This window comes from Patagioenas fasciata, chromosome 2 (assembly GCF_037038585.1).
Source record: "Patagioenas fasciata isolate bPatFas1 chromosome 2, bPatFas1.hap1, whole genome shotgun sequence".
NCBI lineage: Eukaryota > Metazoa > Chordata > Aves > Columbiformes > Columbidae > Patagioenas > Patagioenas fasciata.
The window spans coordinates 89,065,784-89,077,853 of NC_092521.1; the positions used below are offsets into that span (position 1 = coordinate 89,065,784).

General features: G+C 41.4%; 1 protein-coding gene across 3 annotated transcripts in view; it reads left to right on the forward strand.

The window, feature by feature from the left end:
* MYLK4 (myosin light chain kinase family member 4) overlaps positions 1–2,434 on the forward strand; it is an 80,760-nt gene extending 78,326 nt beyond the window's left edge. For 2 of the 3 annotated variants that reach the window (XM_071804531.1, XM_065832495.2), the window contains exon 14: positions 2,359–2,434. In XM_071804531.1, the coding sequence (XP_071660632.1) occupies positions 2,359–2,406 (48 nt within the window). In that variant the 3' untranslated portion in view covers positions 2,407–2,434. The remainder of the gene's footprint in view (positions 1–2,358) is intronic. The other variant, XM_071804530.1, reaches the window with a different exon arrangement.
* Positions 2,435–12,070: the final 9,636 nt, after the last annotated feature.

Genomic DNA, 12,070 nt, shown 5'->3' on the forward strand with positions numbered 1-12,070 from the left:
AGTTCTTGCACATCTGGGAAGAAATACAAGATCATGCAATTGCTGTGTGGTGCTGAGTGAATCCATGTGGATCCATTGGGACCAGTACTATTAAATATATTCATCAACAATTTGGATGATTACTGTCAGCAAGTTTGCTGATGACACCAAGCTGGGAGGAGTGGCTGACACACCAGAAGGCTGTGCTGCCATCCAGCGAGACCTGGACAGGCTGGAGAGTTGGGTGCAGGAAAAATTAACGAAATATAACAAGGGCAACTGTAGAGACTTGCATCTGGATAGGAACAACCCCAGGTTCCAGTATAAGTTGGGGAATGACCGATTAGAGAGTAGTGTAGGGGAAAGGGACCTGGGGGTCCTGGTGGACAGCAGGATGACCATGAGCCAGCACTGTGCCCTTGTGGCCAAGAAAGCCAATGGCATCCTGGGGTGTATTAGAATGGGGGTGGTTAGTAGGTCGAGAGAGGTTCTCCTTCCCCTCTACTCTGCCCTGGTGAGACCACATCTGGAACATTGTGTCCAGTTCTGGGCCCCTCAGTTCCAGAAGGACAGGGAACTGCTGGAGAGAGTCCAGTGCAGGGCAACAAAGATGATGAAGGGAGTGGAGCATCTCCCTTACGAGGAAAGGCTGAGGGAGCTGAGTGTCTTTAGCTTGGAGAAGAGGAGACTGAGAGGTGACCGCATTAATGTTTATAAATATGTAAAGGGTGAGTGTCATGAGAATGGAGCCAGGCTCTTCTCGGTGACAACTGATGATAGTACAAGTGGCAATGGGTATAAACTGGAATACAGGAGATTCCACCTGAATATGAGAAGAAAGTTCTTCACAGTAAGGGTGACAGAGCACTGGAACAGGCTGCCCAGGGAGGTTGTGGAGTCTCCTACTCTGGAGACATTCAAAACCTGCCTGGACACATTCCTGCGTAACCTCATCTAGGTGTTCCTGCTCCAGCAGGGGGATTGGACTAGATGATTTTTTGAGGTCCCTTTCACTCCCTGACATTCTGTGATTTCTTAGCAAAATGACACTATTTACAAAATGAGCACTGAATTGCCATATGAAAAGAGTTTGCCAGCTGGAGGTGATTCTACTTCCTGCTTTGAAAGCTCTTTCAGACTCTCCTGAAGTTGCCCATGAGTGCTGTTAGATTTCATCCCACTTCTTCCCAAGGGATGCCTTTCCCAACAGAGCTTGGAACCTCAGTCAGTGCGTATCTTTGTACTTAACTACCTTCTTGCCCTGCAGGGATAGCTAGCTTAGTGACCAACACAGAAGGAGTTGTTTGTTCACTCAAACAAATCAGGTGGGCTGAGCTGGAGGATCAGCCAGATTTTAAATGATTTTGATTATTCCTCTGTTAAGGAGTCAGTGAGTTTGGAAGATTCACACTGTTGATGAGCTTGCTATTGGCTCATTCTAAGTGAGCCCACTCTGTTGTTCAGTGGTTCATGAGGGCATAATTTTGAGCAGGTTTCAGATTTTTTACAGCATTTGAAGCGCAACATTCTATTCCTCCTTTACAGGCAAAGCACATCTATGTTAAATAAAATGACTGCTGTCTTGCCTAGGATATATGTGTCAAGGTGCCTTTTTGAACTACATCCATAATTAAGAATTATGAGAACATATTATTAATTAACAAAATAATCTTATTAAAATAAAAGCAAAACTTACAATGATAATAAAGCAGTAGTAGCTCTGCTAATGAGGTGGTGTCGGTTCTGGGCAGGACGGTAGTGTCCTGACAGCTCTGTCCTTGCAAGGTGTTCCTGTTATACAGTGTAAGGATAACAATAATTACTGTGAAATGGGAAACAATAACAATCCAATACATTGTTATAATTTTAATTGAAATTTAGATTTCTTTATAATCTCCCAGAACAGCAATGCCCATGAGACTATTAGAAGATTTTTAAGTGTGCATACAGAGTAAAAATAAGAGAGTTTGTCAAGGTTAAGTATCATTTTAGAGGATTTCATTGGATACAGTTTGACTTCTTCAGTTGGAATCCAGTGAAGCTCTGATTCCTGCAACCTAGGGAACAGGCTCTCTTTTCCAAATGCTGCAAGAACACAGGCTGCTTACCTGCTGTGCTGCTTCTTATCGCCAGTTTTCTTCCAGGGAAACCCTACCTTACTAGAAACCTTAAAACTGATGTTGCCCTTTGTAGCTCCTCCCCTAGTATTTTTTGTTTATATTTCTTGTGCTTTGCAAAATAGCTTCACTAAACATGCTGATGTTGCAGTGTTCTGCCACTACTTCAACTAGACGTAAGATGTGACTGATCTTCGATTAATGCTCCAATAATAGCATCTTTCTTTTTTTTTTTTCTTTTTCTGTTTTTCTTTTCCCCTAGAAGGCGGCTGAAAGTGACTGTACGTCCCAAGCACCCGCAGCTCAATAACCTCTCTGAAAGAGCTGCCAAACAGAAGGTTTGTTTCAGGTCCCAAGTGTTTCTTCAGAAATAAATACTGTAGCCCCTGTGGAAGGTATCAGTGGGCGGCCAAAAACCTTGCATAGTCCAAAGTGCACAGTCCAAACTGTATTCACCACCACCATCCTCGCTGTTGTCTGGAAAGCATTCAAAATGTAAACTGGCCCTATCACTTACACCAAGTCACAACAATGTGTAAAAAAAATCGTATATATGAAACCATATGTGCTGCAAACCCTGGCCAATTTGGAGGGAATAGTTATGCTCCCACTGGCTCTCATGGGGCAGGATTTCACCCAACAATTTTTCAGTGTTGAAAGTTTTCAGGTTTTCATGCTGTGGTTAGGAGAATGGTTTAGAAAGGGTAGAAATATGAAAAGTAATTACTTTTTAGCAGAGGCACAGGCCAGACCCTCAGGGCAGCTCCACTAACTGAATGAAAGCAAGGTGTCCCCAAAAAGAAGCTGCTCCACGCTTTTGAGGACCCAGTTCTGACAGGGCACTTCTCTACCCTTTTGACCTGTAGCAACCCAAGCAATTTTGACTGAGCATCTCTTTCTGTCCTTTTTTTTACTAGCTCCTTGTCTTTCCCCTTTCATTAACAAACACTTCATTAGTGGTTCTCAGGCTGGCTTGGTTGCCTCCCCTCACGTTCGTTCCCTGGTCTTTGACCGAAGCTTGCTCAGTCACTTTGAAATCAGACTACCTCAGGCAATACAGTATCTCCATAAACCAGTACACCAGTTCCCATAGCCCCTTTTACCAACTACCACAGAGGCTGGTGCCTCTACTGAAGGACCATGGGAACCACTCAAAGGTTCTGGGGACATTCTGGGCACAACTCAGTGGAGAGTAAAGATGTGAATGAGGCTGAGAACACACACACTGTAAAACCACTTCCTTTTAGTCATGCATCATGAGTAACAACCAAGATACCAAAATAAAAGTAGTCCACTTCTCACCACATGCAAGTTTTTAATGCTACCATCATCCATCATCTGCTTGGGAGGGTAGGTGACTGGGTTTTGTTTGCCACAGTTTTTTTTTCCAGAAACACGTAAAACAGAGATTATTGTGAGAGGCTGAAATTTTTGTTCTGTTTTGACCAAGTATGGTTAGAACAGATTTTATACAGCGTAGTGTAGTAACACAGAAGTTTGTGATCTTTAAATGAGCTATCTTGGAGACTTGTGTGCCTCTCCATGGCACAATGGAGGTCAGTGAGGGCTAAGGTACCATTATTATACTGTACTTACTCTCTGAAACCACATAACTTCCTGATATGGTAATGTCTGAGCATCAGCCTCTGTGGTGGGAATCCCATGGGAATTAATATCTCTTCCTGATCCTCAGTGTTCATCCTCAGTTCACTGGTGCTGGGACAAGTTACATGAAGCTTTTGTTCATTCACTTGTATGCTTCAATGTAGCTGTTTTATAAAGAGGTTTTGCTGACCTATTAATATTATAGGACTGATGTTTTTATCTGTACTTCAAGCCAACAACTGCTCAGCAACCAAATGGTGAAAATTCTCCCTCTCTAATGCAGGAAGTACCATATTACACCATTTTCTATTACAACCAAGATCAACTTTGAGATAAATTGACTGTCCAACAGCAGTCAAAATTATTTTTAAATAAACTTTTTATAGTTTTGTAACATAGTAGCCTACCCATGATCTAACCTGCAGGAAAACCTGGTTTTGGCTTTTGCAGTGTTATTTCCTCTGTGTGTGTTTTTCTTCTTGGAGTTTGAGTTTACTTAATGAGTGGATCTAAAGTCATAGCGGGGCTTTGTTTTTAAAGACTCCCTTTAGCTATTTTTATCAGGCAAGTAGTAGAGTTACCACATTTAACCCAAAATAATACACTCAAGTGCCAGTTGATTTAGACCTGGCATTATAAATGCTTGCAGTGGTAACACAAACAAATGGAGAAGTTTGCAGCATGCGTTTTCATGCTGTGATCTGTATGACAAGAGAGCCAAGATTGCAGAGTAGCTGCATTTCAAGAGAGACCTCCAGGATCATTTCTGCACTCAACAAAGAGGCCTTGTCTCTTTAATATGTATAAAACATGTCACAAATGAGGTGGCTGCAAGAACCCTTTGTAAGCAAGAACCTTCAGCACTGCTTTCTTTTCCTTATGCACAAACCACCATGTGGTTGTCCTAGAATGCCTAACCAAATAAAAAAGTATACTGCTGAATTAACTGGATTCTTGTTTTGTTTATTTTGCAGAAAAGCTGCTGTGTGGTTACTGCTGCTAAGAGATTTGAAAATATCAGCAGTCTTGGTGCTTTACCCCCCCCCGCCATGACCGAGACTTCTACTAAATGGACCAACAGCATTTTAGCTGGAGGACGAGTCCCAGCATTGCTGAGCTGCTGCTTCTCTGTTCAGCTGTTGAAAGAAGGAAAGTGTTTCTCCAGTTTGCAGGAGGCTGTTTCTTCTGGAGCAACATGGTGTTCTCCATGTCTGGGAGTGCTACATTAGCTTGGATTCATAACGAACTTTTCTCTATCTTGTCTTACTTCCTCATTTACTTCTCAAAGGCTCCTTAGGGTTCAAATTATAAGGTTAAATAGACTGTTTCTTGTCTCAACCCCAAAGGCAGTCTGTCAGTGTTATAGCTGTAGCCACGGTTGATTTGACACTGGAGTCAATTAAAAAAAAAACGGCAACCAATTTAAAGTTACCTTATGTAGAAGTTTTGAAGTTTGCTTTTCCTGTCACACCAAAAATGAGCTAAGGATTAGCTCAACCAAAGTTAAAGCCATGTTAATGTAACACCAGTGGAAGTGAGAAATGAGGCTTTCCTTGCATGTAGGTGAATTTTCTGCAACTGTGATGTGATACATCTGAGGATTTTTTAGGCTGATGGATTACTGTTCACTTTAAATAAACTTGGATTCATTAAATAAGAAAGAAAACAAGGCACCATTCACTTGTACCCATGCAGACTCTGTTTTCCAATATGCAAGTATAATTCAGAGTTATTTTAACAGAGGGTGATTTTATATCAGCTAATTTGTTTAATGCTAATAGGACCGATTAAAACCATTCACAAGGAGGAGAGTCAGTCCTCTGCTCATTATAACCTCTGGTTACAGGGTTACAGGCCCAAACACAAATTCTCTGTTTTTCTAAAGTTTTCTCATCTTGCACCCAAGCCTCTCTGATTCTTAACTAGGTGAAAAAGTGGGAGCCAGAACAGCTGTATTCTTTACCTGAGATTGTTTGAGTGTGACTCATCATTAGGTGAACATCTGAGTCTTAGTTGCCTAGGCTGTGAGGTTAAAATAATGAGACGACTTCCCTGCTGTACATGGCTTTCTGACTGCTTGGTTTCAGAACTACACAAAAGCAAAGTATAGTGAGTATTTTATTCAGTGATGCTGACATATTGCAGTGCCTTCAGATTTTTTTTGATTAATCTAGTTCTGATCGAACTACATATTAACATAGCTATGTCTATATATTTATCTATACATTTCATTTGTATTTATATTTAAATTATGTCTTTTTTTTTTTTTTTAAAGGGATCAACATAAAGAGAAAACAGTATTATTCATCACCACTCAATGAATTGTTTTTCATACCTCTGTCCTTTCTGGACAGTGTTCATATTGAAATAAAAGGGGCCCATTAGTGGGACATCATGGCCATGGCATTCTCTACAGCCAATTTGATCCAGTGTTTTAAAGCCATTGCAGTTGATCTCTTGAGACTACTCCCATAAATGAACAGGGCTTCTTACAGCTGTGAAATATAAGAAATACTGATGTGTGGTACTAGTTGTTGCAAATACATGAGACCCATTACTACTATCACACAATGACTCACCATGTAACTATGATACCATGTAGAGTACTGCCACCTTCAAATCCTTATCTGTAGTCTTAACTAAAGTAAACTCTGACTAGCAGAAACTGAAGTTTCTCTGGGAAAAGACTAAGCAGTCTCAAAGCAAGAAAATGAACATACGACTTTTAGACAGAAACCAGGCTGCTTATTTTTAGTCACCTGTTTGCCTGTGCAAAATAAATAGAAAAGCTACCTTTCTGTTAGGACTGGAGTTCCCACTGATTTTCTGACTGCCTTCAAGATATTGTAGCTTTTTTTCACAGTAAATAACTCAGTGATCAGACTAAAATGCAGCAGACTACTTTGGAATGACAGGATCTCATTATGCACTTTAGTGCCAGTATTGGAGGATTGGGCTGGGGGTTTTGTTTTTCCTGTGGTAGATTTCACATGAATATGAATAAATTGCATGTCATTTTGAACCTTTTAAACTATACTAGAATAACAGTGTGACTACAGTTTTATCTGCTTTGTTGTTCAGTTGAATTAAGAGGATTTGTCATTTTTGGATATATATACATCTGAGTAGTAATTAAGAGCTTAGTGCCATAAAGATCAGCCCTGTGTTAGAGTATATTGTGCTGAATCAGCCAGAAATCCTCCAGGAGCTGTAAGAGATCGTGGCATCTGCTATGCACACCCACAGAGTTCATCTGTCAGAAGTGTCACACATGAATTGCTAGGGAGGGTGGAAAAGCTTGACCCATCTCACATGCTTTGGGAGGCTAGGTCCTTTCAGAAGGCATGAGTTGAGGAGGAGGCACCTCACTAGCCCTTTGCTTGTGCAACAGGGCAATGTGTTAACATACTCAAGGGATTTAACTTTCATTCTTACTAACATGGACAATGATGGTCACACTCTTGATCCTTATCTGTAAACTGCCTCACTGTTTCATCCCTGAGCAGCTCCTGTCGTGGGGGATGAGGTTGAGGTGAAGACGGTTGGAGAAGGTTGGGCTGAGTGAATCTCTACAATGACTGAAGGTGCCATTTGGTGCCCAGGGTTAAGTACAAGACTGGGCCCACAGGTGTCCAGTGAAGGAAGAGAAAATACCAACTGTACTGTTTGTTACTGCCCCATCGACTCTAGCTCTGCAGCACCAAGTCAAAAAAGAGGCTAATTACTGAGGTCTTTGTCATTATTAAGGGTAAAAAAAAAAAAAAATTACACTGCTGTGTAATTATCACTGCTATATATAGCGGTGTTCTTAAGAAAAATGTCTCCAGAGATGTTAGTTTGTATCTTTTCTGGTTGTTGTAGTTTTATTTAAATAATAACTTGACACAGCTAGCTTCCTTTTAGTGGCTTTCTAATTCTGTCTCATTGTACTTTGAGCTGCATGATGGTGTGTGTGTGTGTGCAAGTTTGGTTTGGTTCTGTTTTCCTTAAATATGTTCTGTAATGACTAATAGCTAGAGTCTGCTATATTAAATTATTGTTTTGACACATCATTATTTATTTTCTACTAGTTAATAATAGTAATTCGACTAGATTCTAATAAGCATCTATATGAGTTTGCTTATGGTAATTTTTGTTGTGCGTTGGTCTACGTGATTTCATTTGGAAACTGAATTACTGTGCTTGAGAGCAGGTTTGGGTGTGAAAGGCACTGTATCAGCTGCTGTTACTCCATTTAGCTGTATACCCACAGACAGACAGGGATGGCTAGAGGTACAAGAGCCATATGAAAACATCAGTCATGATGGAAGAGCTAAAGTGTCAAGATGCAGTATTTGGTCTGTGCACACCATCCTGACACGTAAAAATTAAAGGCTGAGTTGTGGGAACATAGTGATTTATACCAGGTGGTTATTTGACCCCCAGGTTTGCACACAGACTCCCTGCTGGACTGCAAAAAGGCAGAGGGCTTTCTGCTCAGAAAGGCAGCTCTGGCAGTAATTTTATGTAGGGGCTGTTCTGCAGGAATGGTCTGCGGAAAGTCCCTGCAAGTTGAAGGCAGTCTGACAGATTTTCCCAGGGCCTCGGATGTAGCTGTATCAGAAAAATATGACTTTACTTATCAGGCACTGAAAGACAGCTATTACCTGGTGCTTATAAGAATTAGGATGCTGTTATTCCCATTTCTATAGATGCAGTGGAGACATTCAGCTAGAGAAAATCTGAATATTTTGCCCAAGATACACTAGAATAGTCTAACTTTAGCATCAGGATTAGAAGCAAATTAGTTTGGCTCAACGTGGGACACTAGTAGTTTTCCAGCGCTTTTCCATATTGAACATCCTGGAGGCTATGGAATGGGTAAAAACCGTTACTGCAGAAATATGTCCATACTACCATATCCATGCTTGTGAACACCTGCAGCCAGTCACTCCCCTGACTATCCTCACAGCATAAGCAGTTGGCAGTCTGTGATAATCCATTCTGGAGACTACAACAAAAGCTACTCCTTAATTTATTTTTTCATGCTCTTTCTAAGGTCAGAAGCTGCATAGAGTTAAAGTCTAAGCTAAATTCTGTTATGACCTGATTCCAACCAGGAATAACTGCAGCTCCACAGAATTAAAAATGGGGAGTACTTGATCCACCTTTTGTGATGTAAGTAGCACAGGATTTAACACCCTCTTCCCTCACATCCCCAGAAAAAAAACCCAAAAAACCAAAAAAACCCAAACAACTACTTTGCCCCAGCCTCGACCAGTGAAAATAAAAAGAACCTTCATTTTGTATCAGTTAAGGAATCTCAATCAAGATATAGTTTTTCCGCAGTGGTTAAATTGCTGCAGTAAGAGTCAAGGTATCTTCGATTTAATGCTGACATTACAAATCTTTCAGCAAAATGGCCCCCACCAGCAGCAGTTGTGAAAAAAGTAGGTGTTTGTCAGCTCTTCTCTGCTGATGGGGACCTGAAAACATCCCATTCTCTTTCCCGGCCCACCAGTGAGCAGGGCAGTTCTTAGCTTGTGGACTTTCAACGTGTAAGAATGATTGGAGTTTTGCTCAGTGTCAAACCCACAGCAGTGATGAACGAGTGAGCACTGATGCTTCAAACTCCTTCCAGGACGATGCCGCATCTTCACATACTGCTTTTTTTGTCACCGATAGATACTTGTTCTTGTGTCTTGTGTGAATCAAACTAAACACTGCATGAATTCGTTTAGGGACGTTAGACTGTTTCACCTTCCATGAAGGCTTGGTAGCTGAAAAACTGCCTACCTGTTTTGAATCTTAGATGAATACTGGTAGAGATTATGATTTGTAAATATGTTGTTTAGCTATCTCTGTAGAGTTAATGATCACATTTTGGTGTGGCAGAACTAAAGTTTTTGTACCCCACAGCAACCTCTCTTAAATTTAGATGGCAGGTGTGTGAGAACTAAATTATCAAGCATGTGGATTTTCATGTACCGTATCCCTTTGAGTTGCATATCTGGTTTTGTAGCTTAACTCATGTATCTCTGATATGTGTTCTTTTGTGAAAACCATGAAGCAACCTTGTAAAAAGATGACTGAGGAATAAATGCTGATTTTGTTTACTCCAGGGTTTTTGTTTGCTGTATTTAATGTGCTCATCATTTACACTAGTAATAGAAAGAAACATGGCCTTTTCCCCAACTGCTGTCTTTAGGTACAGAAAGATAAAAAACTAGTAATTTCCATTGAAACCAACATAGGTGAGTTGAAGATTGACTCAGGCTCACGGCTTGTACTCACCCTTTGTAAGAAAGCCTCAGCTGTCTCTGCAGATAACTAGGATTTGAGGTGCTCTTGGCTGCAATCTTGCTGTAAGTCCTCAGACCAGGTCACTAGGGAGGAAAGAAGAGATTCCTGAAATTTCTGGTTCTTGGTCACTCAGAGGTCCTTGTGTCACTCTTTTCTCCCCAGATTGTCACACTTGAACTGTTGGCTTGTATTGCTGTGTGGGGAACACACTTGAACCTTACTCTATCTAGCAGTCTCCTGGGCTAATAAAACAGCTGGAAATCAGAAGTAATATTTATTGCAGAGTTAAATCAACCTTAAATTGGGCTGGCAAATGAAAAAATGAAGAACAAGAGCAAAAATGGAGAAAAAAGTTACAGGATGAGAAAGCAAGAAGGAATCTCTGACTGGCACTGGCCTGTATTCAGCAAGTAGCACTTTTTCTGAGTGGTTTACCCACAACTTTGGGTGAAGCACCGGAGGCATTTACCACGCTTGAGGAGTAGCTTTGGTTTCTTACACTGGAAAGCTCCCATTTAAATAGCAATCTGTATTTGAGAAGCCTGAACTTTTCGGGTGTAAGATCTAAGTGTACAACAAGACACCCTCCTGATTAAGCTGTAAGTTAAAACAACCAAACAATTGCACTCATCCCCCAGGGAGCTCAATACTCCTCACCAACATGGAGCAAAGCCATCACAGCCTGGCTGCCAGAGCTTGGGTGCCGGAGGAAGCGAAGAGGCAGGAGAACAACTCTACAACAGCCAAGCAGAGGACATGCAGCTGCTGCCTCTTCACACCCTGTCAAGACAACCCTGATACCGCCCATCACTTCAGCAGCACTGCACTGGTGAGCCCAGGTGCAGCCTCTTTCTTGGCCTCCTTCCTATGCAAGTAGGCGAGAGATCTCTCTTCCAAGTTAGCATGCTGTTTAACCTCCACACAAAGGTTTTGTTTCCCCTTTCTCTTGAAAAATGTGTTCTAGCAATCCCTAACGTTATCATCACTGGTAGTGACACTGCACTGCTGGGAACATTGTGGTACCATACCCTCATCCTGAGCCTGTGTTCAGGCTCCAGCACATGTCTGCACGGGGCCCAGCTGAATGCAGTTGGTCTCCAAAAACCTCTTGGGGTGAAACCCCAGAGTGGGTTTCTATGTGTGACCAGACTGTATACATTTGCTCTTCATTTGCCTTTCTGAAGCCAGTTCCTGTGTGTTGGCTTTCGGCGTCTGTGACCCTGGCGTACGAGGTCTTGTCTCGAAAATATTGGAGTCTGTGCTTTATAGCTGATGAGGAAGACTTTGCTATAGTACCTCAGTCCTCTCAACAGCTCCTGCTAAATGCATGCCGCTGGTGAAAATAAATGGGGCTAAAAAAACACTCAGCTCCCTGTATGTGTCTGTAAAGCAACTCCACACTTTTAAAATGTGTTCACTAAGTTCATGTGGTTAAAAATATGTTGACTACAGGAAAAATATCCAACAAGGGACATTCATAATTCTTCATTAATTAAGAGTCAACCCTTTTTCTCCCCCAATTATTTCAAACACCTGCTCACAGTAAATTTCCTTTGCAATTTTTAAATGCTCCTTTAATATTACCCAGAACTTGGAAACATATACTAAGCTTCTCTTATTTTTAATTATTTTCAAATTAATTTTACTTTTCTGAATATTTTCAGTGCTGCCCATTTGTTCAATAAAGCTGAATTTTAATTTTAATTTTTTTTTTTTTCTTAAAGGGCTCCTAAAGTTTCCAGAGACTGCTTTTATGGGGCGTTTTAATGAAAGCTTTTGGAAAGGGCCTGGAGATTTCCAAATTCCTCTCTCGAAGCCTCCTCATCCAAAAAGAAAAAAAAAAGAGGGGGGGAAGAAAAAAAGTCACTTCATCGGGGGTGACTCACATCTCTTGCATACAGCAGGTATTCATCTGGGAGCTAAGCCATCTTGTACTTTGAGTGCAGGCTGGCAATGCATATGGGGTCGAGGGGTCAGAACCCCTTGGCTATGGGTGATTTCAGTGAGAAGTGAGGGCGCCTGGCCACAGGCAGAACCAAGCTCTCACAGCTCCAGGCTGTGTCATCCAGGGACCTGCTGTTAATGTG